Source organism: Synchiropus splendidus, chromosome 2, assembly GCF_027744825.2.
Source record: "Synchiropus splendidus isolate RoL2022-P1 chromosome 2, RoL_Sspl_1.0, whole genome shotgun sequence".
Lineage (NCBI taxonomy): Eukaryota > Metazoa > Chordata > Actinopteri > Syngnathiformes > Callionymidae > Synchiropus > Synchiropus splendidus.
In genome coordinates this window covers 38,232,035-38,258,369 of record NC_071335.1, presented here as the reverse complement: position 1 = coordinate 38,258,369, position 26,335 = coordinate 38,232,035, and the positions used below count along the sequence as shown (strand labels likewise).

Sequence of the window (26,335 nt, the reverse complement as noted above, 5' to 3'; positions counted from 1 at the left end):
GAGGGAGCTAAACCAAGAAGAGCCCGCAACATAGTCCAGGGCATCATCAATTCTTGGCAGCGGATACGAATCTTTCCGGGTGACATCATTGAGGCACCTGTAGTCCACACAAAACCGCCATGTTCCATCTTTCTTGTGAACCAGGACTGCAGGAGCTGCCCAGGGGCTGTATGAGGGCTCTATGATTCCAGCTCGCTGCATCTCCTCCACCTTCTGCTGAGCAGCCAAACGCTTGGCTAAGGGAAGGCGTCATGGGTGGCGGCGGATAGGCCGGGCATCCCCTGTGTCTATGTCATGAAAAGCCAGGTTGGTGTGAGTACAGTCCTCATCTTTGACGGCGAAAACATCTCTGAAGTTCTGCAGAAGTGTCTTAAGCCGGTCCTGTTGCCCCTGGTCCAAATCTTGACAGCTCCTCTCAAGAAGCTCGATCATGGCTCCCTCGGTCTCCACGGCCTGCAGCTGGAGTGTGTGCGGGGGTGTTGCTGCCACCATTAATGAAGTCGTTTTCACTGACGCTTGGCTAGGGATCTCGCAGTCACTGGACTTGTGGAGGACCAAAATTTCCGTGCCCTGACAAAGTGTGGATCTGGATACATCCACCACAGCCCCCCATTTGTCCAGAAGATCAAGACCGATGATGCATGGGTCCTGGATACTGGCCAACCAGAACTGATGTTGAGTCTGTTGCCTGCCCAGCACCACTCCCAATGTTCTTGTTCCCAACATCTTAGCACGGTCCCCAGTAACGGTTGTGATACACTGCTGGTGGTGCTCCATCCTGGCAGAAGCTGTCTGGTGGAATTACACGGGGTCTGTGGGCGTACCAGAGAAGTAGTGGAACCATTATCCACCAAGGCCCAACAGGGGGTACCTTCCAGTTCACATTCCATTGTGGTGACCCAAACGTCCAACACGTGGTGCATAGGTGTTGGGGGTTGAGACAGTTCTGGTGGACGACACCTCTGCCCCGCTCTAGTTTATTGGCTCCATCGATGCCTGGCCCCTTGGTGATGGAGCAGGGCAGTTGCAGCCAATGTGTCCAGGTGCCCAACATCGGTAGCATCCTTCCTCAGGTCTTCTCTGGCGGCGCTGTCGTGCGGAGGAAACCTGGTGCACAGTGGCTTCCTTGTCGCTGTCCACCGCGGTGGCCTGGCTCACCCGGTAGGCGCCCTTGTTGTGATGTCCTCCAGGGCATAGGACATGTTCCACTCGCTCAGCCTCTGCCAATGCTGCAGTCAAGGTGCTGGGAGCATGCAGTCGGAGATGTTCTTGGAGACGTTCAGGCTGAAGACCTCTGATGAATGCTTGAACAGCTCGCTCTTCCTGTACAGTCTCATCGAAGGTGGGGTGACCCGCCGTGTGTAGGTGCGTAGATCTGCAGCAAAGGACCCCAAACTCTCACCAACACCTATTCTGCGCTTGGCAAGCAGGTCCCTGGCGTCATCAGTATGGATGACTCGACCAAACCGGCGTTGAATGGCTGTCCTCAGCGTCACCCAGGTTTGCCTGGGATACTCCACTGGCCCCTCTGCTCCAATGGTAGTAGTACCGGCATTCACCACAGGGTTCGATCCTCTGGGATGCTCCACTAGCCTCTCCGCTTGTGTGGTGGTAGTACCGGCGACCACTACAGATGGCGATGTGGCGCTCCTGGGATGCTCCACTGGCCGCTCTGCTTCCATGGTGGTATCCCCTGTTATGGCATCCTCCCGACGGTGAAGTTCTCTCAATCAGCCCACGGTCTTCGAGTTTAGCTCATCAACTTCAGTCCAGGATGTCATACTGGCGATCCCACTTCTGACACCAATGTAGCGTAGTCTAAGAAGCAGGCAGCTCAAGTAGCGTGACAATCATTTATTTCAACTTGAACCAGTGAACAGAGCGAGTCATTTGCATTACTCATCCTTTCAGTCATGGTCTGAACATTTAACATTACTGGAACCCTAAATAACCCTTCAACCACAAGTTCACTACCCACAGTCCTTTGTGACACAGTTAACCAAGGTCGCTACAATATAAATGCACTTTATTTAATATCATCATGGTTTACAAGTGAAGAAACAACCGGACAACGGAACTACCTTCCATTCCCATTTCTTTTAAACACTAAGTCATATGTCCTCGACAAGCGCTGGCACCAGTGGTCATAAACTGTGAGAGAGACCAAAAACTTGATTTTAGGTCTGCCGATGATATTTCTCCTGCTTCCAAAACACCAAATAGTAATTCAGTTCAATTTCATAATACAAACTGCTACTCTAGCAGTACCTCCTACATCCCACCCTGTATATGAACGAGTGAATGCATTCTGTTTTTTTTTAAATGACATGAACTGTGGAAATAACTTATATATTAGTAAGAATGATAAACACTAGGCAAACACATTGTTCATCTTTCATGTCATTGTGGAGCACGATTATTTAACAACCAACAATATTATTGAAATTTGGATGAAAATTCTCCCTTGTTTCTCATAAATGGGTCACAAGTCACAGCAGACCAATGAGACCAACACAACAAGCAATGTAAAACGTCATTTTGATCACGTATTTATTATTTCAATGTGATTCCTCTTTTATCTGACATTTAATTATGAAAGTATTCGTTTACATACACATATTAAATTTGAGCGTTCGCCGTCTTGTACATCCCCATCACTAGATGGCGCTAACGCCAAACTGTCAAACGTCACTATTCTCAACATAACGCGAAGAAGATGGGCTTTATTGGTCAGCAGAAGAAGTCGTGGGCGCCTGAGAAGAATGTCTCGCCGATACAGAGGAATTGATAGTTTTTATGTTTGTGAATTTGATGTTTTTTCTTGCCTTAAACGTGTTGAATGAGACGAACGAGCTTTTGAATTTGTATTCTTTTAGATATTTTGTTTACTTCGATCCGTTTTTGTCTGATAGTTTTTGGAAACATATATTATATGGATTTCGCAAATCTTTTTTGCAAATTGTCTTCGACTGAAGAGGGTTCCAGAAGAGCAGGACCACCTGCCTTCACGACCAGGTATCGGTGACTTTGAGTTAGTGTCGAACATAATACCATGTTTCACTTCATTATCAACCACGGGTGCATTAAAGAGTAACTTGTTACAAACCCAGGTTAGCTTCACATGTATCGGTTTATTCAGTTATTTGTGAAGCATATTTCTTAAGTGACATTAACTACCTTTGTTGCTTTTGACTTTGAACTTCTGTACTGGCGATTCCTGCGTCTAGGTTGACATGCCGTTCTAACGCACTTTGTGCTATTCTGTGTAATAATATCTAGACTACATGGATTTTAGTCGCAAGAGACAAACATATTAAACATCAGCAGGTGGACACTGAACTGCTTGACTGATGGAGAAGTCAAGACTACCTGAGACGGTGTCATGGATGCTTATTATTAACTGTAATAAACGGTTTGAGCTCACAGTATTAGTGTGTTATTTGGGATTGCCTTTTGCGTGTGCCTTTTGTTTCCTTGTTGTATCTGCTATATCTTGTGTCTTTTACAATGGCATGTATCTTTGTGTGGTGCTCAGTTTTCACCCTAAGATGCAGATGACCTCAGCTGGTGTGTAAAGTTCTTTAACCAACATTAAGCATGACCGACAGGACTGGTGTTCTGGATGTTTTTAGAATTTGTTCTTTTCTGAAATAGCCTTGTCCCTCTTTGCTCGAATGGTGCTACATGGTTGTGCCCAGTGCTAGTTGTTTATAACCCACCACCTCTGTCAGTAAGTTTTCCTCATGAATCTCTATACTTGCAGGGACTCGAGGGGCTGCAAGAGAAGAGGTGGCAGACAGAGCTTTCAACCTGAATCCAGTTTGTCTAAAAAGGTAAGTGAAAGCCCTTGAAGGTTAAAATGACCGCACTATGCTGGAATTTGTTGTTACCCTCAAAATGTCCAGTTAGACGTGTCAGGGAACCATTGTTTATTTTGCCGGGTGCTTGCTAGGAAATGTTTGAAGGACAGAAGTTTGAACATGCTGCTGGATTTCTCAGTCCAAACCAACGTCTGCTACGCCTTCATGGCTTTTTGTTGTTTGGGACAATGTTTAAGCCATTGACCACTACAATTATACCGGGGTGACCTGGGTTTATTTTGAGTGTAAGGCTGAGTTATTGTAATGAGAATCCCATCGAAGTTTTGTTGCTTGTGCTGATAAAATCATGGTCCAATCTGATTTACAAATAAGATTTAAAAAGTTACTTTCAACAACATGAGAGGACCTTTAAACGCACATCAGCCATCTGCGGTAACTAATTTAGCATCTTGGTCACATCAGGTGCAAGGTGTTGCGTTGACCCTGCTGTCATTTGAAGCAAGATGTCCCAGTTGAGTCTTAAGTCATTGCTATTGAAGGAAGTAGAGTAGTATATATTAAATTATATTTTCAATCGGATCGATTTTTTTATTTTTTTTTGGTTCACTTCCGATATCAGTATTTTTTCCCCCCGTTAAATTTGAATGTTTCGCTTAAACAGCTGAAGAATGACCACGGAAATGGACAGGATTATGAGTACAGGACCAGTGAAGGACCCAAAAGAGGACAAACAAACCGTGGAAGAGGCCGGCGAGACAACAACTTTGTAAGTAAAAGTGTGTGTGCGTGCTTATAAGGATTGTATGACCCCACAAGGTTACACCTCAATTTGAGGATGAGGACTTTAAAATAAGAAATGACGCAACATGGGCATTTTGTCGAAATCGAATGAATATATAGGTGATGCAACTAAGTGGAAGAGAGGTGGGATAAAAGACTGCATTTGGCTAAGGTCTTTATATCACAAAGCTATAATGATAAGCGATATCACTCATCAAAAGGGCTGATATGAGCATTTGGACCTTAGCCTAGTCATTTAGGAAAATGTAGTTTTTCGACAAGGACTTGTCTAGGACTAATTTCACCTTTGAATTGTACATCCAGACCATCAGCAAAGAGTTAGCCTGGACACGCAGCCAGGCAATTTTGAGCCATGCAGTCGGAAATAGAATGAAAGTTTAAACACAAAAAATGAGTGTGGTTTTCGTCACGTTGTAGTTGGGATGATCGTTTACACAGGAAATTAGTCAAAAAGTACTTCCGGTGAATTGTCTAAATAAATGGAATCACGTTTAACATGTGCATGTGTCAACCCTCGCACCGCAACCTGCATTCAATCCCAATGAGAGTCGCAGTCCTCAGACTTGGATCCTCATCAGATCCATGATCAACACCATTTAAGGTTAGTTGGCTAAAAACTAAACTTGTTGATCGCCATATGGTCTCTTCAATTCAGTGGAGCAGAGAGTCAATATGAGACACTCCAGCGGTCTGTGGGTGTGAGCGACGCTGCAGACACTCTCTCTCTCTCTCTCACTGCGCGTGATTAGACACAAAATAAACATATTGCAAGTCTGTGATAAATCAGAAGAAATGTAGATTAAACATTTTCTCCGTAGTGATGGATCACATACATAACAGTGGTTTCTGCTTTTATTTAACCAGTATGAAAGACAAAATCACTATATTGTGTCACTTCACTGGTATTGGTCTCTATAACTACATCATCAGCGTTACTCTCATGTGTTGTTGACCTGATGCTGCGCCCTACGCAAATCAGAAGAAACTTTTCATGTGAGTCACTGCTTTGCAAAAAGCGTGCAGGGCAGCCACAAACGTCAATTGTGGTGTAGTCCAGGATAGCCGAGCTGCCCTCTAAACTTAACCCACTATGATGTCCGTCGTATGGCAAGAGGAACGCCTGTCTGGGGGAAATAGCCTGAAGCAAATCTGGATGGCAGAGCAAGCCTGTTAAACCAGGGGTTCTTAACCGCTTTGATTTCGGGCCCCACCTTTTCCAGACCAAATGGGCCTGGGGCCCATTCAAGTTATAGAACTGCTTCATTACTCTTGATTTCATTTGTGTTCAGTTTTCTTTTGAACACAAGTCATATTCATCAAATTTACAAAAAAAAACTTGATGCAAACTAGAAATTTTGAAAAAAAGGTATGTAATGATTGAAATTCTGAATAAAATGCATGAAAACTATGTCTAAATATCATAAAATAAAAATATTTTATTCTCAAAATAAACAAATCTCCCCGCTGTGGGACTAATATAGGCCGTCTAATCTAATGTAAATGTGATATAAATGAAGTGTACTTGAAAGTATTGCCATAAAATTTTCTAATCAATTTTAAAAACCGCTTCTTTTTTACAGTTGGTAAAAACTGAGGTCTTGAAAACAAATCATTTTTTGTTTTTAAGACCTTCTGCATTGTTAACTACCACAAATGTGCAGCTGTAGAGTCATTTCAATGGCACACTACTGCCACCATATATGGCAAATATATTAAAACCAAGCTTATTGTGGCCCCCACGGCCCAGAGGCGTTAAACAATAAGCGTGGCCCAGCCATGGGCCTTGGCCCAGTGGTTAAGAATCACTGTGCTAAACCATACACATGCAACACGGCAACACGTCTGCGTGCATCAGCAAAAGAACCTGATTCAACTACAGGGGTTGGACAAAATAATGGAAACACCGTAAAGCTTTTTAACTTTAAGGTGTTTCCATTATTTTGTCCAACCCCTGTATGTCAGAACCACTTCAATCCAGCATTGACATAGTTTCTTATATGTGAGTTCAAGTGTTTACAGCTGCACATTCTGATATGAACACTACCATGAGAAACATACCTGAAGCTTGTATAACCACTTATCCTGCCAAACACTGACATAAATGAAACATATTCTGACCATGTGAATGACAATGAAAATATAACTGAAGCAGATACTAAACTCTGCCTGGATGTTGCCCACTAGTTGGTCAGTGTTATTAGCCTGCACACTTGTTCTTTGTGACGATTCAAAAAAGGTTATTGAGAGATTATTTAACCATGACCACTTTTTTCTTCTCTTGACATGTTTCTCCTCACCAATTCTTGACGCATGAAATGCCGAAGAAATCCCATATAGGTCAACAAAATCATCAGTCCAAAACTGCTGATGGACCCAGAAGAGGGCAGAAGAACCGGGGAAGAGGCCAAAGAGGCGGCAGCTTTGTGAGTCAAACTGGTGAAGGACACACAGTTGCTCACATAATAATTTACACATAATAATTTTGCTTTCCCATTTTTAGCCCTTTTTTCATTCTCTGTCTGAGACTATGTTATATCTAATAATAACAATAATAATAATCTGCAATTCCACAAAAAAATGTTCCCAGCACCGTTACGTTCAACCCTTTATCGAGTGGGGAGCCCCTGAACTCCTGTGAAACATGGCAGTTAAATTGAGGAGGTTGCACCTGAGCCAATCACATCGACCATGTAACCAATCCTCATTCAGAGTGGAATAAGGCCCGCCCACTTTTTTTCCATATTTACCTTTCCCCAGCCTAAATTGAGACAGAAATGTAGATGAATGTAAACATACAGTAATACAGAAATTAGATTAAATTGCCTATATTCGTCCTAAATGAAATATTGCAAATAGTATACTAAAAACCCATGCATAAATGAGGAAATGCTGTTATATAATAATCACATAAAATGATACCATAGAATTATTTACTAGATTGTTTATTTATGTATTTATTATGTTCATTTTTTGTCCCTCATGTGTTGGTGTTCCTATGTAAACATCCAATTCAGTCACTGAAACCTCTTGATCAAAAGTCCACGCTGAATGTGTAGACAAAGCTATTTGTCGTGTAGCAAATCCTCATTTGATCACAAAAAAGCACTCACTTCAAATGAAATAAGGTGAAGTATGTATTTTTAATGTGGCTGGTTTATAATGAAACACACTTGTTTGGAACGTTGAAGAGCTGTCTGGTTGTGACCAAATGTTGTCTTTACCTGCAGAGTGCGCCGGCGAGACCAAGGTTCATGACTCAGGAGTTTAAGGATCAAAACGCCCTGGTGGTGGATGGACAGATATTATGCAAGCATTTCATTTGGGGCAACTGCATCAAGGTCTGTCTTTGTTTATTATTAGGTCCAACAGTGATGCTTTAATGTGAGGAAAGTCATTAGTACTGTGCAAAAGAAATTCACTACAGTGGTAGAACTTTAGACCTCTGTGCGAGAATGCTCATGGAATGCAGGTATACATGTTGCATTGGGCTCATTTGTGTTGTTCATCACAGGGCGATGACTGCCAGATGGTGCATGCTCCGGTCCACAATGGTCTCATCAAAGAAATGTGCAAGTTCTACGTGGTAGGCTTCTGCTCACGAGGAGACAGCTGCCCCTACATGCACAATATCCTTTGAGTGGTTTTCAGCCCTCTTGCTGAGATCAAACAGCTTCTGGTAGGACAGCCATGGCTCTATTGAAACCTTATTTCAGTTTATGTAGGACCACGTCCCTCACGCTGCCTCAGGTTTTTTTTGTTTTTTTTTTATCTCACATGCTCCCGAAGCCTGCTGCTGAGATGGGCGGAGCAGGTGGAACACTGGAGAAGTGCCCAGGGATCCTTAAGGGAGCATTGAGCCTCTTGGTGTAAAAGGCCTGTAATTTCATTGGTCTGATATGACACTGCCTTGGCAGCATGATGTCTGTAAAAGTGATTGGTTGACAGGGCAGCAGGGCACCATGGGAACTGTTCAGGTTCATTTCAAGTCTGTGTCACTGAGTCTGTTGTTGTGATGGCAGAGTGATGGCATCTCACATGCCAGACCAGGGCTGGGCCAACCGGTCCTCATAGGGCCAGGAAGGCACTGGTATTCAAACACACACTGTTAACCAATGAGGTGTCAGCAGAAACAAGCATCACCAGACTGACAATCAGCTGGTTACAGTCATCAGAGACCGCGTTGGTAAAAAGGTGTTCTCTGGATTGACTGGAACAAAACCCTGCACCCACTGCAGCCCTCTGTGGAAGAGTTTGGTGACGCCTGCTACAGGCATCGTGATTCCTGGTGTGCACCATGCAATCTGCTGATGGTGTCTTTGCGATTGACCAGTAGATTGCGATCGATGTAATGGGCACCATGTTAGTGGATACCAGCCACTCAAGGATTGGACTCCTTCACAACAGAGTCCATCTGTCTCAGGGTCCTTGTGGGGTAAGGTGCCTATTGAGTTTGAATGTATCTGAACCATAACTGGATGAAAGACAAAAGCACGACTAAGATCTGTTTCAGAACATGAACCCTGAGATGACCCGAACAAGCAAACTGAGATGATGAATTTCGTCCTTCACTCATTTCCATATTTATGACTGCAAACTCCTGCCATCTGATGGTTCAGTGTTTCTGCCAGTATGTTGTGCAACATTTATTTTTCAGCGTTTTTGAGGGAGGCTCGTGCTCTAATACGCTCCTGCTAGCAAATCACTGTCCAACTCACTTTCAAGCTGAATAAACAAACAGCTCCCACTTCAAACGTGTTTGCCCACCTCGTCCCTCTCACTGAACTCATCTATTGAATGTGGTTAGCATCTATAATCATAATCGAGGCATGCAACATTAGAAAGGTCTTGTTTCCTGCATTCCCAAAGATTTTTTTGAAATCATCGTCTGTAAGGCTGCACCAAATTCAGCAGGTGCTTCTGAGTCGAGAGCTATGCTGGAGGCCGTAATGACAGTTGTATGTGCGCTACCCTCAGGTCTCAGCAGCCTGATGGCTTTCTGGGTAGGATGGTGCCACAGCCATTTGAAAGTAAAGACATGAGTCTTTGACAGCAACGTTACCTGGTGTGTCTTGTCCAAAGTGGTGCACGACACTTTTCTTGGGTCTATATTCAACCAGTGTTCTTTGTGAGTGTCTGATTTACCTGCTTTTTCTTAACTCCCTTGCACAGTCGTTCCCCTGCAAGTTCTTTCATCGGAAGGGTTTGTGTGTCAACGGAGAGAATTGCAAGTTCTCCCATGACCCACTCACCAGTGTGACCGAGCCACTGTTGGAGGCTGTGAGTTCCAGTCAACGGCTGAATTCCAAGTCATGGAATTGTCTTTGAAATTTAATGCGTCTTTTTGCTCCAGACAATGAAGATGGAACAGGAAGCCAGAGAGCGTCTAATGAAAGTGGAGCAGAAGCAGCACACAGATGTGGAGTCCCCTTCTGTGGAACAGAAGGAAGAGAACAAGCCCCTGGACGTTTTGAATCCAGCCATGTGCGTGCTCTCCTGATGTCCGTAGTTCACAGTGCCACTGCTTTTTTTAAAGTCTGTTTTGTCCCCGTCAGGCCAAAGTTCTACAACAGCCTGGAACCTCACTCTGAGGTGGACCATGCCGAAGAGCCATCTGAGGACACAGAGGAAGACAACAATGCGCCCCATTCTGGTGGCTCACCGGCAAAAGCTTCAGCGCCTGTAGAGCCAGTGTGTTATTCAGTTGAAGCTGTGCTTGGACCTCGTCACTCTGTCCCCGCCCTCTTTTCATACTCTGCAAGTCAGGTTCCACCGAGCTGCCCAGCTGCCCCCGCTCCACCCACACATCCTACAGTGACAAACCTCAGCGAAGCTCCATATTCTGTTGCTGCAGTGCTAGGAACATACAAATCCCTTAGTAGCTTTTCGAACCCACCTTCCACTTCCCCTGTGGCCAAAGTCTGTGTTCCAGCATCTTCTCCGGCTGCAGCTGCCAACACTCAGTTAAGCCCAGTTGATAAGCCTTCAAAGGCAAGCTGTCTTCAACCACCGTTGAGGAGTCAGAGCAAGATACGTGATGCCCCACTGACCCCCAAACACGATAAAAGCTTTACACTTGGAGCCAAAATGAAGACTGTCGGGGATGTGTCGAGTCATAACTACCCACCCCAGAACCATCAGTCATCGCCCGAGAATGTGAGACGCCTTGGTGATGATCGACAACAGGGCTTGTGTGGAGGATTCAAAAGCCTTTTTTCCAGCCCACCTGGACAAAGGGCTGCTCCCACCAAGCCGCCCTCCTCCGAAGAAGCTTCCCCGGATTCCCCATCCTCTCCATCTCAGAGAGGTGCTCAGTTTAAACACTGTGTCACCTTTCTGGTCCGAAATCTAAAAACAATTGAAACATCATGTCATCAGCCTGACTCCCAGGAACCAGAGACAGCAAAGAGGAAAAGAGAAGGTGCAGGAATGACTGGCAGGTGTGGCGAGTTTCAATTCAAAAGTCTGTTTTCAGCCGCCCTCCCCGGTGCCTCCTCAAACACCCCCGAACCTGCAGATGGTGGAGATGGAGGAGAAGTTGTGGCTGGTACCTTATGTGCCCTCTTTAAGACTTCTGCTCCTATGGGACATTTGCCAACAGCCTCCCCCAATTCCCTGCACTTACAATCATCCAGAGCCAAAGCAACTCAGCAAGCAGCAGGAACTCACAGTGGAGAAGCAATGGAAACATGTGCAGCGAAGCAACAACTCTCCACACAGCTGGATACTGAAGGGAGGTCCCACCAGCAGCTGCAGTCCAACACGTGTAAGTACAAAAATGATTAAAAACACCTGTTAAAGTGCTAAAACCTCATGATCGTTTAGGTTCTCAACTGAAATCTCTCTTCCTGAGCCTCAGTCCGTCATCTGCACTCCAGTAGGTGCGACCCTGCACTTCACCTGCTGTGGTGCTCTGTTGGAGGGACCAGACCGGAGACTAACACCTGGTGTTTGATCATCAGAGGGCAAAATGTGTTGTGAACTACAGTTCCTGCAGAGGCCCCTGGTGAAAGAAACTCATGTACTTCTGCCTAAATTATTATTTGGATTTTCTAATTTGCCATTTTGAAAAATGTTGAATGTTACGTCATACATCTCTTGTTTTCACTTGTTGGTCAGCAAACCAAAGAATCTTGTGCTTCTTCTGCTGACAATAAAACAATCACCCTTTTTTACTTGTGTTGGGATTTATTTCTTTAAAAGATCAGTGCTGTGCAGATTGAGTACATTTCTGTCATCAAGAGAAATTACATTCACTTTGGATTCGCTCTGAAGATGCAGAAGTTAGGTTTCTGCTGCAGCCAGAATCTCGGCTCACAGTCTAGCTGCTGTTCATCTGAGCTGTCTCGGGATGCTCTGCATGTTTGTGTCTGTTGCTGTAGGCCTCTTTCAGCATGTGAAGGTCACTCAGCAGACCTGCACACTGCTCCTCCTGGAGGGACAAGCACTCGGGTCATCTACCTACCGGTGAGAAGCCAAGGAGGTCGTAGCTACTGACGCTTACCAGAACATTCATTCGCTCTGCTGCAGCTAGAGCCACGTTCATCTTCCTCTCGTCGTCCTCTCTCTCCTCTTCTATCACCCCGAGTCTGCAGTGTGGAAGTTGGAAAGCCACGTGAGAAATCACATCATCCAGATCGGTTTATTTGATGCACATCTAATGTTTGTGTGATATATGCTAAGGAAACGACACCTGTCTACTTTTATTGCTCAGTTTCAGTTTGTCAAATCTGGAGTCGCTGCAGTTAAAACGATTGGCGTAGTCAACATCAAATTCCACCAGATGTCAGTAGAGAGCGACTTCATAAGAAAAAGGACTAGAAAACCAAGTCACAGTGATACATTTCTAGATTCAGTCTGACCTGCGTGATGATTTGTCTGACACATCGTTAGGTAAAATAATGGTTACCTATATCCACCCACTGGTGCGTTTTGCTGCCTGTTTCATTTTTTGCAAAAAGGTTTTATTGAAGTTTTTAAGAAAAACGGTTGTTGGGCTCTAATTCATATAAACCCTTGCTTATTTCATCAATATGAACTGTCCTGTTAAGAAAGTGGAAGACTGATTTGCATTCTTAATAATCAGTTTTTGCTGTGACGTTTGGAGGTGGACTGAGCTCCTCAAAGTTTATATATATATATATATATATATATATATATATATATATATATTTCTGCTACCCAGAATCTGTGTCGATATGTGAGGTCACAGGATTTTTGTGATGCCCAACAACACTGCGTTACTACTCCCTTGACTCCCAACATGTTACCTGAAAGTGGCGCTAGCGAGCTGCTCTTCCCTCACAGACAGCAGACTCTTCAGCTCGGCCACCTCAGCCTGCAGCATGGTGTTCTGGTCTTGACTCATGATGATGAAGTCCTCCAGTCGCTTGGCCATGTCCAGCTCTCGCTCAGTCACCTGTTCCACCCCCAGACGGAGCTCAGACAGCTCTTGCTCGTGCTGAAAGGGAATGATGTTTGGTCATTTGCCCGTGAGGCGATTGTCAGAGGAACTGGATGGGAACCTTCTCCAGGAGGCTCATCTCCTGCACGGGTGTGTTCTCGCTGGACTCTCTGTTGTGACAGTCTTTGATCCAGGGCACCGGAGCAGGCGGACGTCTGATGCTGTCGGTCTGTTTGAATCATGGAGTTACTCTCACCACTGTATTTTGAATGTCTGCAGAGTTGGCCTTCACATGCTCAGTACTCACAGGCTTCGGTGGTGAGATCAGGAGGGAGTTTGACTGGACCTCTGCTTCCTCATCTCCTGTGGGCAGATTTTCAGAACTAGTCTGCCTCTTCAGGCGTTTGGTGTGCCCAGGTGGTCTGTGTGGGGCACTCTGAGTTCTCGTGACAGGCTTCCTCATCCGTGAGCTCCTGGTTCTTCCGTCCCTTCGAGACATTGCAGAAAAAATGAACCTTGTAGCTAAACTTGGCTACACTATCCTACTGCCACACATGAGCTCGTTCGATCTAGACGTTCTCCTGACCTGCACTGTCTACTTGTTAAATGCAGTAATAATATATACTAATAATATATTAATAATAATAATGGCTCCCACTTGAGCAATGGGTGGTCGGGGGCCACACACAGACCTTTTGACCACGTAAATGTGGCCCCATGAGGTCAGACTCAACTGTAAACTAAACTGTACTCATTTATTATTCACCATTAGTTTTAAGTTTTACAGTGACTAGATCTTTGTTTAATGACTCGTATTTCTACTCTCTCTTCCATTTGTCTTTTTGGCTTCTTGTTTCTCAAAATAAATTGAAAGAAAATCTATGACTTCTGCTAAGGTTGTTGTTGTTGAAAGCATTGAGATGAAAATGTGCGAGAGTGATCTGGATCACTTTTTGACCATCATTTTGTACATAAGATGTACACACTTTTGAGGTCAGACCCATACTGATCTAGGGTCTGATTCCCAGGCAGTGAATTATGTTTAGTTCTTGAAAGCAGACTTTAAAGTGGCAATAGGTAGAAATTATTTTTGACCGATTAATAATGTAAGGTTTAAATGGAGAGATCTTTTTCTCGGTCTGGAACTGGATGGATTGCGTAGTTGCGTAGTGAGTAAGTGTCATTATATAACGCTGCCCCTTGGAAATTTGACTTGAAAGTTTCTCCCACAAGGACCGTGCCATGTCATGTTGAAGAGAATATTACGGCAGCAAAATATATACTGTGGTGGAAAAAAAACAAACAAAACTATGTTTTGCATTTTGCATTTCAAAACGTGTGACTGCATTATACCATTTTTTTTATTTATCATTTACTGGATAAACTAAGAAAATTATATTCTTGACAGTTTCAATGCGTCAATTCTGACACTTGAACTTATCAAAGTCAACCAATAACAGAATATGTTCAAAGCTGAACAAAGAAAGAAACCATCACATCTCCACATTGCTATTGGAACTCACAGCTAAGCAACCTCTAATTCAACTTTTCTTTGATTTTCTTACTCGTGTCTTAGTGAATGAAACACATGAAAAGGCCCAGCTCCTATGTAAATGTGTGGATAGAGACTCTGGTGATGAACCTGTCTGTAGAGCACCTACCCTTCTCGGACTTTGGAATCCAGTGGCAGCTGCTGTGTGGAAGAGTGGTGAGGGCTGTATTTGCTCAAGTCTTTCGGAGGAACGTACACAGGCTTGGCCTGACCCATCAGACTGGAGGAAGAAGCAAGTTCACCCATCGAAGTGGAACCACAGGATGCTGTTAAACTGTGTGATACCTGCTGACTGGAATCCGAGTCGCCTCTGGGCCAAGAGACTCGGTGATCTGATTGAGAATGAGAGGCAGGGGGTGCAGCTGGTCGATGGTCTCCTGAGGAGGACCCGCTTTATTTGAAAGATTTCATGGTAAAACATTCATGAGCCAGTATCCTGTGTTTGTCTGCCCAATACAGTTCCTCATTTGTCCTGGTTGCGGAACTGACTGTGTTTATGTGACACGCACACAATTGCCAGGGGGCTTGTGTCTTTTTCCCAAAACTATCAAATGAAATTAGGAAGACATGTTCCATCCTACCTGTTTTTTCTGGTTGATGATGTCCACCAGCAGGCCATGCAGGACAGCTAGCCGCAGCGGCAGGTCCACATACCCATCAAAAGATGTTGTTGGTATCTCCGTGTCTTGGCTGGAAACAGTTCGTAGGAATCCTCTCATTCCTTCCCAGTGCTGCTCCAGGAAATCATTCATGAACAGCATGTACTCCTCCTTCTCCCCAAACCTGAGCAAGCATCTCAGTGGTAAAGTGATGTCCTTTGTTCACATTTTAACACAACATTGATCCACTCACAGTGTGAAGTTAGCCAGGTTCTGGATGACTTTGGCCGTCAATGTGAGGGCACGCAGAGTGTTAGGTTCTGGGTACGCTTGTGTCAGACCGAACAGCGACGGGCTGAGGATAGCAGGGCACAGGAAGCGAAGGAAAAGGGAAGCAGAGATGAGATGCTGGCCTATCTGCGGTCGGCCCAGGTCCTCACACAGCTCCACCCAGCTGGAGAAGATCTTGTGCAGCTCCTCTGGGAATGGGCTGGAGGAACGGAGAAGCACAAACTTTGTATTTTTCACGCCATCAGGAAAATAATTCAGGCTCTGACTGCCCACCTGTGGATGTCTGTTATTTTCCGTACCACCTCATCACAGGAGTCCCTCAGGTGTCTCTGATTGTTTGGCAGTTCGGAGGGCGAACATTTACGTGGGTCCACTTCAGAGCTCTCCACTGTAGCATAAAGGCGGGCGATGAAGTCCCCTGCAGTGTCACAGTGAGGAGTTAGAAAACCATGGTATGCCCTGGAGGAAGTCGGAATATTGCACCACCTACCGAGTGTGTTGATCAGGTATTTCTGTCCCACTAGTTTCATATACTCATCTATGGCTTTAGTGGCGAGGGTGTTTTCTCTAAAGATTAGCGCCTCCTTCTGTCCCTGACGCTGAACCTCGGCGTTGCCCAAATCGATGAGGAACGCCTTCAGCGTGGATAAATTAGGAGTTACTGCACGCTTGAGATGTTTACAAGCAGGATTGTTTCCATACCTTAGCTTTGCCAATACTCTGTAGGACATGGACCAATGCACCAGCAAGCTCCTCCTTTTCCTTCACATTCAGAAGAGGCTCCAAACTCGTGCACATGTCAACGTAATCAACCGTAACGTACTCTGCAAACTCCTTGTACTTCTCCATGGGCAAAACCTTGAGATTCTGGAAGCGAGCTTTGATTCGAAGTGAGGCCTGCGACCCGAGAAGGTCTTTGCTGCCGACCGAGGGTTTGAATGGAACTATGGGGTACCACTTCTCCTGATAGGACCTTCCCCTGATGTCAGCCAGACTGATGGCAACACTGCCGAGAGGATGGAGGTTGAACTCTTCTTTGGAGTGACGTTTTTTCTTGGGGTCCTCTTCCCGGAATAGGTGCAGGATGACCTGGGAGATGCATGGAAGGTTGTCCAGCTCAAAAAACTCTCCCCAGAAGAGTTGGCATCCACCAGCCACATTTCCACCAGAAGCCCCCGATGACCCGGTGGACGTCTCCCCGACCAGACTGGAACGGTTTGCAGCTTTGCCAACCGCACGAGTGCTTGTGCGAGCAAACAGAGTCCCGTCCAGGTGCACTTCCCAATAATAGCGCCGCTTGGGTGGCAGATCCTTGGCTTCATTGACCCACAGACAAAGAGAGTTTTCTGTGCGTTCAACATTATCCTGTGATTAAAGATTCATGATGACAAGAGCCGCACAACGTAGCCTGATATAAACTCAGCGACAACCTGAGCCTGTACCTTGTTAGGTTGCACAGCTCTTCTCAGATCCTCAATCCATCGGTCGCGTTCTGCCGCTGAGGAGCAGCCAAAGCAGTGTGTGTTCTCTGAATTTATTACCTGCAAACATCATCAAGAACGATGGCAATCCAAACCTGAATTTTCCATCCCAGCAATGATTACCTCAAAGCAGTACTTCTCCCCCAGAATGGAGCTGTGGACGGGCCTGATGATGGTGCTGGTGTCTGCACTTAGATCCAGACTTCCCATGGAGCTAACAGGAATCGACACAGACTCCCTGGAGCCATAGTGCCTTCAGAAGCAAGCAGGTGAATGAGACACAGCAGAACAACACGCACAAATAAAGACACTATTTAACCATTTAGTTAAAAGAAAAGCAGCTAGGATGATAACAACAACAACAAACATGGAGGAATCCCTGAACAAAAAGCAAACAAAAACAATCTGTTTGCTTTTGTTCAGGGATGATTTTCACTACACAATGGCCAGGGTTTCCACTACGCTGAATGTATTTAAAATACTTATAAAACTGAAATTGTTATACAAATATTTTCAAGACATTAAAAGAGCTTTAGTTTAAATAAGGTGATATAAAAACTTGAATACAGCCACGATCGTGATTTATTCTGCTATTGTCAAACTGATGCAAAATAAACAATATTTGGTTGTTTAAATGTGTGGATGGATTCAGTAATATACCAAATTCATTGAAATTGAAAAACGTGGCTTTTTGTCTCATGTATTCTTATACCATTAAACTGCAATGAATTGAGATTAATGAATCACAAATTCTCCAATTAACTAGATTATTTTTTTTTATCAAATCCCACCCCTAATAATAATAATATAATAATACTATATATATATATATATATATATATATATATATATATATATATATATATATATATATATATATATATATATATATATATATATATATATATATATATATATATATATATATATATATATATATATATATATTCACAAGACATTTCATTGAACTTCAAAAGTGTCTGTAGTTCCAAACCTGAATTTGTTTAGTCCCACATGGTTCAGTTGAGTGTTGCTGTTCTTCTTGGCTTTGTTCTCCAGACGTCGCTTGATAAGAGCCTGAGGGAGTGAGAAGCAGGCCCAGTGTGAGGGTGCAGTTATGTATGTCATCAACAGGAAATGCATAGCAGATGATAATCTTACCCTCACACCGCCATCTTGACTCTTGGGTCGAGGGCCGCCTGGCAGGGTCACATGGTCAGGACTGCATTCTGGAAGTGCAGTAATAGAGATGAAATTGTTCTTGCCAATCCAACTAAAATGAATATTTGTTCATAGCACATGCATTGTTCCTGCGTGAATAACTTTATCAAAAATGATAATACAAGGCACCTTTCTGTTTATAACGGGGGTGCAAATAGTTGTATTCAGAAAGGCAATGTCAATATTTCTGATAAGTATAGTGTGCTTGTATATATAAGTATGTATAAGCAGCAAGCGTAATACCCAGTCTCGACTAATAAGCATGCTTTGAATGCCCTGGTGTTACTCAGAATATTGCAAACTTACCTTCAAAATAAAAACACATTATGATGATGTTATTAAATTATTACCCATTATTTCAACCTTGATGTAAGAAGGCGATGTTTCCAGGCTACGCAGCTTTCATGATATAAAACCATCAGGGAACCAAGCTATTCATTACTGCCGCTCCACACTTGCTCACCAAAAGCTCCGCCACAAACAATCCAGCGTCTAAATCCCATCATGTAGACAGAAGTCTTCAGACTTTGGTTCGGAATCCAAGTCAACAGCCCAACATCACACAGCCTCCGCTGAAGACGTGAACAGAGTCGAGACACTTTGCTCTCTGTCAGTGGATCAGAGTGTCCATCTCTGATTGCATCTTACCCGGTAGAGGAAGCAACTCTACTCACAGGCATATACAAAGCGATTTCCTCTGCTGCTGTGCGCACTACTTTGTGACCACTGCTCAAATGTGTTGGCCACTGATGAATTTTGCTTTAAACAACTCATCCAACAAGTGTAACACTATGAATAGTTATGTACTTTAAAAGACTCCAGTGGGCGGTTCAGTTAGGAGGTGAGGACCATTTTTCCAACTTTCATTTTCATCATTCATCTTGCTTATGTAGCACTGAAGCCAGTTTAATGAAACTGTTTCCTCCTGTTTTTGAAACTGTGGATGATTGACATTTTGGAGATGGCATTGAAGGCATGTGTAACTTAGTTGTCATGGTCATTTTTGTCTGTTTTTCCATGGAAAAGCCTTCACTACTGTCTACAACTGAACTTAGATGTTCTCCTACTGTCTTCTGGGTCAACACGCCTCCAATTCCAGATGGGACTTCTTGTTCCTCTCTTCTCTTACCTCCTTCACAAGGCTGTAGCTATAACTCATAGATGTATCAATTTAGTTCTTGTTGCTGAGCATTTATGGTTCCCACGAGCCAGTCATGTTAAAAGTAGAAATAATTATCAAACAGACTACTGATGTCATGATCAACTTTAATTTTGTTCCCCTGACTCCTGTTTTGTTTCTCCCTCCTTCCTTCCTGTTTTGTGGCACACGTCTGGAGACAATCTTGCCCAAATCACTTGGACTCCAGCAACGTGTGCCAGGTAGACTCCATCTGTCCCTCTGGTAATTTGCACCGTTCGCTTGCTCTCTATCTGTTTTCCGTTGTTGAATTATCTTTCGCTCACCTTTTCCCTGGTGCTCTGAGTTTTGTGTTTTGTCCTTGTTCTATTTGCGCCACGTGGCTTTGTGCTTTTGTTTTGACGTCCTCGATATTTTTTGTGTTTTCATGTTCATTGTGTTTGTTCTCTCTTTTTACAGACTCTGCTTGCATTCATTCCTCCTGGATCCGTGGCACTTTTTGTTCGACTTATTCTGTTGTGGACTCATTCAGGTTCAGTGACGCTTTGGATGTGGTTTTCTGTTTACTTCTCCCAGTTCGGTGACGCCTTTTGAGTTTTTGTATTCTGCGAAATGGAACTATTGTATTTGACCCACTGTCTGCCTCCTTTAATTCTTCCATTACTGCACTTGGGTCCCGCTCCTCGTCTCGAACATAACTTGTTTTCACCAGTTCAAGCTGAGCCTCACTGTGAGTCCCCAACTAATGCGCACACTGTGTGCAGAGCCTGACTCAAGCTCTCTGACCCAGCCCAAATAAAACCCAGTGTGACAGTGTTACCTAACCTACCAATGTCTTCCAGATTCTGCATGCTGACGGTGGACAAGCTGTTGAGTCGGTTTCTGGTCCACATCATGGGCTGAAAACACATATAAGCAAATGTGAGTCGAGCCGTGCTTTATCCCGTTAGGAAGTGTGTTCAGTAAAACAGGTGCATGTGGTGTACATGTTGTCACCTCTTCATCAGGTGAGATGATGATTTGTCCTTCATCCAGGACACAGGTGCTTATGTTCCACAGAGGCACCTCCTGAGCCGGAGCCCACTCCAGCCTGGGCAGTTCACTGAGCACTGGGCCCTCACCATGATCTGGGCCAGGGAGACAAGTCAGGAAGGTGAGTCACAGTGAGCAGAGTCAAAGTCTTAGCAGTAATGACTGACCGCTCATCTTCCTCTGCTTCCTCCTGATAACATCTGTTTGATCATCTGCATCTTCTGCATTTTCGCTCACTGTGCTGCATATATCAAAATCTTCCTCTTCCTTGTTTTTATTTATTTTTTTTACTTACAAGTTACCCATGCTGGGAAATCCTTTACAGCTTCTGTTCATCAGAATAACAGAAATAATGTTAACACTACTATGTTGATCTGCACACCCGCTACAATTTCGTGGGTTGTGGGAGGCGCAGTCCAAGTAAAAAGGCCCAGACTCAGAAGCCCGCTCCATCTCTTCTCTCTCCCAGGTCATCGTAACATCACCAGTGCATGGATTCCTCGCCTGGTCTGTGGCTCAGCCTTGCCAAGAATTCCCCTCTGCTGGCCCTCCTGTCAGTGGTGTTTGAGACACGTGTCCTAGACGGTCATGCTCACCCTCATCTCCCAAAGAGAGTCCAGCCTGCCTCGGACAAAACTAGATACCTACATTTGCCAATATCTTTCCCACCAAGATTATTATTTTTTTTTTTTTTTATTTCTACTTAATTCTAATCTTTGGATTATATATATTTTTTGTTTTAATGACATGTCTTGTATTTGTGTGACATGAAGAAAAAAAGTTTTGGCACACCTGTGTTTTGTTTTGTTTTTCCAGGGTCGAAGTTTTTCTGAACCTTTGGTGCGCTGACCTATTTGCATCTAACCCTTGGGAAGAAATTTGAGTCATCAAAGAAGTGACTCTCATATCAAATATATATCAAATCAGCAGCAGTGAGACAGCGATGAAGACAGACACTGGAAGGTTGCACCGACTGCCATCCACAAGTTGAATGTTGAGTCAAGCAATTCAGTTGGTCACGCTGCCGCTCAGAAGCATGCAAGAACAAACTTCCCCTTTTCCTTAAAATATACCTTCACATATTAAGCAATATATCGTATTCAACCCCACTGTTAGAGGTATGTGAGCATTGAGGTGGCCTGCTGTGGTAACAAACATGTCTATTGATGTTTCCATGAGCTCAAAGATCATTGTCTTCATTTGCCACTACATCCTGTCTAAGAGTAACAACATTTTTAATAATAAGCAGAGGCACAGATCTGTAAAAATTGGTTGTTTTGATGCAAAAAAAGCAATAGACGATGGGCTCCACTTAAAAAAAGTGAATGACTTTAGTTGAACTGAATAGTTCCAGGGGAAGTACTTTCCAACTAGTTTGAAATATGAATACCAATATTTAAAAGCTATTTGATATTTAGCTTTTCCTGGCTTTGTGAGTGATTATAGGTCATCCTACTGCAGGCATCATAAAAATGCTTCCATGACTGCCAGCACCTCACCTGGTGATACGGCGCTGCTTCGACTCTGCAGCCTGGGCTTCCTCAGCTTCTGGGACACCGTCCTCAGGCACCTCCTGAACAGTGCCCCTCCACTCCGGCTCTGAGAAGTCTCACTGGGGCCGACTCCAGCACCATCTGCTGCTTCTGAGAAGGCTGTCGCTTGATTGGAGCTGGAAAACCCGCGGGAGGAAGACAGGCTGGCAAATAGGGACCCCGGGGGCTCCGACAGGGCCCTTCTGAAGGGGTTTTTCCGTGCCCCACCAGTACCTTTCTCTGACTTGTAATGCTCCTCGCTCAAGGCCTTGCGCCAGCTTTGCATCTTGTTCCATTTGGTGGCAGAGGCTTTCTGAATTCGTTCCAACGTAGAGGTTGAAGAGGCTCCTGTATCCTCCTTGGCGTCATCCAGTGCTCCCTTTGAGTCCGTGTGCCACTGGTATGTGTTGAGTGGATCTGTGGGCTCTTGATCTTGAAGATGCTCTTCAGTTGGTGATCCTTGCTCTTTTTGTGGTTGCTCAGCTTTAGTGTCTTCTTTTTCCTCCTTTCCCATGCTTGGCCAAGTCCTATGCTTCGCAAAGGTTCTTGAATAAATCGATTTTCAGGAACTTTGAAGGATAAAAAAAGACGCTACTCTCTCTCTCCACGACACGACTGGCTCACTGTGCTGATGTACTTCTGAGTTCTCGGCGGTTAAACCTCTGCTTTATTTCCTGCCTTGTGTCTGTCTTCTTTGGCAACTGCGGTCACATCTGCCTCCACAGCAACTCTTTTCAGGCTGACTGCATCCACTTACATTTTTTTTTTTTTTTTTCAAATCTTTACGATTGCTTTGGCATATCTTTCAGAAAGCAGTTTTGTTTATTTTTCATAGTTTTTTGTTGGCAGATGGAGTTTATGTGTTCATATCTCTCTATAAATTCTGAATCCCTCCCTTCTGAATCATTTTTGATTGACTTTAAAACATAAGGAGTGATTTTGAGTGATCTCTTTGTCTGACACTGTTCTGGGTGTCGACTGTTGAAACTAGTTTCCTGTAGTTGCAAGCCATCACTTCCTGACGTGATATGCCTGCAAACCACTTCCTGTCTGCTGTAACACACCTGCAAGTTTCTCTGCATGACTACAAAAACACACCGCCGATGAGACTCGAGATAAACATTCTCATCATAATGCTTTGTCAGTTGTTTTGAAAGCCCCATCAAGAATATTCTGAAGATTATACTGTAACCTGACCGAGGTTCCTAACCTCACACTTGGGGTTCCCGTGATTTAATAAATAAAAACCACTGGACCAAGCGCCTCAAATCAAAGACCTGCAGGCCGCATTCTGCCCGCAGGATGAGGACCCACACTACTGCCCCTGTCCCCATTTACAGGCTTCTATTTTGAAACAGCTAGCACAGTAATGGTTCAGTGCATCAGACTACTACAAGTGTCCCTTTGCCTCAGTAGATGGTGCAGCGGTGTTGGGATATGAGGACAGGGTAAAATATTTTTTCATGAAATATTGTTTTGGTTGGAATTGAAAACGATAGAATCACGTGATTAATCTTGAAATGACATGCAAATATTATTGTCGTACGACATAGATACATGAAAAAATATACGGTCTAAAAACTATTTCTGAAGTCACAACACTTCAAATCAAGAGGGGCTGTTCTTTCTTTTTCCTGCACATACCCAACAACAGAACTCAACCCTGCATTGTGACTGAATTTGACCAGATATAAATGTTGTTCCTCCTCATGTCCAAACTCGCTGTGCCACTCTCAGACACTGATCCACTCCTCATAGCAGGTGAAGGAGCAACACGAGAAAACGGTCGGTGAATGATGCAATTCCCCGAGTGTGACCCTGCCCTAGTGCCCTGACACTGCTCGTGCACTGTGGTAAGAGGGAACACGATGGTGCTACTGGCATCTGCTGTCAGTTTAAGGTCGTTGCACTCTGAACAGTTAACATCAAGTGTGTTGATCGATTGCCTTTACTTATCGCGCAACGTTGATATTAGAACAACCCAATAAATTACAGACAATGCCCAACTTTTTTAATGACATGGAATGACAACTGAATGAATATTGTCTACCTGATGATGATGAGGTGATTGTGAGGACTTACTTCATTTCTTGCACATGAAATTTGCACCTGAAATTCCTGGCACTGGCACCTGGCATTTTTCATGTTCTTCCTATGAAAAAAGTAATATACCATCTATATCTTCTGGCTGAATACCATCTTCTGACCATGACTGAAAACAAATCTTTTCCACAGCAATTTTTTTATACCTCGAGTCAATACATTTGAAACACAAGGTGTATCACAAAAATCACAATAAATATATAAGTAAAGATATTAGTAGGTGAAGAAATATTGCTGTATCCTGAGGGTAAGAGACAACATAGACACATAGAAGCAGTAAGCATGTCTTAGGGTGGAGTACCCGGAGAAACCACACGCAGACACTGGGTGAACATGCAAATTCCACCCAGAAAGGTCCAGAGCTGGATTCGAACCCTGAACTTTCATGCTGAGTGGCTGGAGTTTCCTTTACTGAACATTAGATCACATTTGAGAGACAATTTCTAAATCTATCACATCAGACAGATGAACCCCACAGCAGGGGAACTGTCTGAGCACCGCTTTATTCTCATTCTATCTTGAACACCTTAATCACATGAACAGACAGAAACTTGACAGCACTGAAATAAGGAAACGCATCACTGATTACATCATAATATGTCTAAATGATCCTGATGGAACATTTCCCATTTTAATGAGAGCTCTTCATGAATACTGGAAATGCTCAGGATATTGACTGACAGAGAGAAAGAGAAGAGAGAGAGAGAGAAATCCAACTGGGAGAGCGATATCTCCAAATGAGACCATATCATGAAGAGAATAAAGCCACATTTGTCAAGTCCTAGTTTGCAAAGTGCGAACATACAGCATGGAGATGCAGATCTTTTTCCTGCTCCATCTGTTTCTCATTTCATACCAAACTCATTTGGACTGGCTTGTACAAGTTCCATTGTAAATATGTTTTCAGGAATAAAGCTGTGGCGAAAAGTGAACATAAAAACTTTTTATTCATAAAGAAATCCGTCAGTTTATGAAGAAAAAGAGTTGGACTTTGGTCACAAAACTACAGCCCTCAACACAAACAGTCAAATGGAATGGCAGAAAGACATGTCCCAGTCAGTGAAAACAAGCTGAGGAAAGTCAGACAGTCAAGATCCATAGCTCTGCAGGAGAGGAGATTGACTCATCACCAGATCATCTCACGATGGCACAGAGAAGCAAAACACATCTGTCTTATACCGTCTCCCAAGTATTGAACACGCCAACCGTAAACAGTGAGGCAGATCTTGGAAAGCAAAGGAAATAGGTTTACTTTGACTCAGGATCAAGACGGCTGCAGCTGTTAGATGGTGACAGTGTCAGGATGTGGCAAGATGGATTCCTGCTTGAGTAAATTGCAGACCAACCCACATGTCACAGGCACCTGATGGATGGATCTGGCACACGGAGGAGGTCTGGATTGCAGACTCTGATCCAGGTGTGTGCCAAGCGCAGATCACACTCAGGAGAAGCACAGAGAAAAGGGGAAGAGTGCAGACAAACTAAAATGAAGCATGACAACTATAAAACTAATCGAGAAGTGAAGACGTTTGAGTTTCTTAGTGGTTAAATGTATAGAAAAAATGCGTCTGTAACGAGTTTTGTTATTTATTGGGGAGAAAGGGATGTCGTGATATTAATGGGTAGTTATTCTAAAAGCCACTAGGAGTCACTGTCTGGAGAATCAAAGCAACGACAGAGCCTACAGAATGTCTCACGTCTGAAAACGCAACATATGTGTTTTATGTTGTTGTTGAGCAAAAGAGACTGTGGAAGAATAACGCGATGATCCACGTAAATGTCGGTTCGTGGTGTCCTCTCCTTTATAGTGTAGCGGCACTTATTATCCAGTAGAGGGCGCCGCCTGCATTATCGAACCCACCTTGAGTCAGTAATACTAAATGAGCGATCATTTAACAAACATTACATCTTTCGGACACCATCGGTGCCTTCCATTGTCTGGTCATGAGGTGTCCACTCACGTCACCAGCGTTCAGCTCGGCCAGTCCATCACTGAGTTGAATGATGAAGAGATCAAGTTCATGGCAACTTTTCAAGAAAGCGTTTAGAAATACATGACCATTCTGATGGAAACTTGAGCTGGATGAATGTAACAACTCGCCATCCGAAGCAGCAAATGCCAGTCTACCTGACATCCCTCACTCACAAACATGCTGCTGGAGGACTCCAGCTCTTTACATGCGTGGAGCGGAACATCCTGTGGTTTCATCCCTGCTACACCCAGAAGTGTCATCTGATCTGGAATTCTGTGAATTACTGACCTTTGAAATCCCTCTATCATTGTGTGTTTCTGTTTGACGATAATTGAGACACTGTTTGCACCCACATCCTCTTTGCTTGTTTAATGAATAGTGCATTAGTCT

The 26,335-nt window shown here is 43.9% G+C and overlaps 2 protein-coding genes across 5 annotated transcripts; one reads left to right on the top strand and one right to left on the bottom strand.

Moving 5' to 3' along the window:
- Positions 1 to 2,735: 2,735 nt before the first annotated feature.
- LOC128754601 (zinc finger CCCH domain-containing protein 6-like) lies at positions 2,736 to 11,781 on the top strand. Of its 2 annotated transcripts, XM_053857328.1 has the most exons (10): positions 2,736 to 3,015; positions 3,764 to 3,833; positions 4,483 to 4,587; positions 6,947 to 7,045; positions 7,850 to 7,960; positions 8,134 to 8,249; positions 9,791 to 9,899; positions 9,973 to 10,103; positions 10,175 to 11,385; positions 11,445 to 11,781. In XM_053857328.1, the coding sequence occupies exons 1-10, from the start codon at positions 2,933 to 2,935 to the stop codon at positions 11,498 to 11,500; spliced, it is 2,091 nt and encodes a 696-aa protein (XP_053713303.1). In that variant the 5' UTR covers positions 2,736 to 2,932; the 3' UTR covers positions 11,501 to 11,781. The 2 variants fall into 2 exon arrangements, with proteins under 2 accessions (XP_053713303.1, XP_053713304.1); XM_053857329.1 differs by lacking the exons at positions 2,736 to 3,015; positions 3,764 to 3,833; positions 4,483 to 4,587 and adding an exon at positions 4,598 to 5,988.
- A 29-nt stretch (positions 11,782 to 11,810) lies between these two features.
- Positions 11,811 to 22,494, bottom strand: LOC128754600 (RAS protein activator like-3-like). 3 transcript variants are annotated; one of them, XM_053857325.1, is made up of 19 exons: positions 21,837 to 22,494; positions 20,302 to 20,432; positions 20,135 to 20,204; positions 18,108 to 18,175; positions 17,941 to 18,023; positions 17,070 to 17,199; positions 16,908 to 17,006; positions 16,168 to 16,830; positions 15,956 to 16,100; positions 15,739 to 15,883; positions 15,428 to 15,664; positions 15,157 to 15,358; positions 14,861 to 14,952; positions 14,685 to 14,795; positions 13,331 to 13,511; positions 13,145 to 13,252; positions 12,890 to 13,080; positions 12,124 to 12,208; positions 11,811 to 12,051 (listed from the first exon to the last, which is right to left on the bottom strand). In XM_053857325.1, exons 1-19 carry the CDS (start codon positions 22,381 to 22,383, stop codon positions 11,941 to 11,943), a joined length of 3,399 nt encoding a protein of 1,132 aa, XP_053713300.1. In that variant the 5' UTR covers positions 22,384 to 22,494; the 3' UTR covers positions 11,811 to 11,940. The 3 variants fall into 3 exon arrangements, with proteins under 3 accessions (XP_053713300.1, XP_053713301.1, XP_053713302.1); XM_053857326.1 differs by having other exon boundaries at positions 16,168 to 16,554; XM_053857327.1 differs by lacking the exons at positions 20,135 to 20,204; positions 20,302 to 20,432; positions 21,837 to 22,494 and adding an exon at positions 18,631 to 18,797.
- Between the last annotated feature and the right edge of the window lie 3,841 nt (positions 22,495 to 26,335).

What these genes read in the sequence shown, in the direction of transcription:
- LOC128754601 (XM_053857328.1), top strand. Translation starts at nt 2,933, where the DNA reads ATGGATTTCGCAAATCTTTTTTGCAAATTGTCTTCGACTGAAGAGGGT. An exon ending in TTTGGGGCAACTGCATCAAG is followed by an intron (nt 7,961 to 8,133) that starts GTCTGTCTTTGT and finishes TGTTCATCACAG; the next exon opens with GGCGATGACTGCCAGATGGT. An exon ending in AGCTGCCCCTACATGCACAA is followed by an intron (nt 8,250 to 9,790) that starts TATCCTTTGAGT and finishes CTCCCTTGCACA; the next exon opens with GTCGTTCCCCTGCAAGTTCT.
- LOC128754600 (XM_053857325.1), bottom strand. Translation starts at nt 22,383, where the DNA reads ATGGGAAAGGAGGAAAAAGAAGACACTAAAGCTGAGCAACCACAAAAA. An exon ending in GAGCTGTGCAACCTAACAAG is followed by an intron (nt 16,831 to 16,907) that starts GTACAGGCTCAG and finishes CTTTAATCACAG; the next exon opens with GATAATGTTGAACGCACAGA. An exon ending in CAGAGCGAATGAATGTTCTG is followed by an intron (nt 12,052 to 12,123) that starts GTAAGCGTCAGT and finishes TTGTCCCTCCAG; the next exon opens with GAGGAGCAGTGTGCAGGTCT.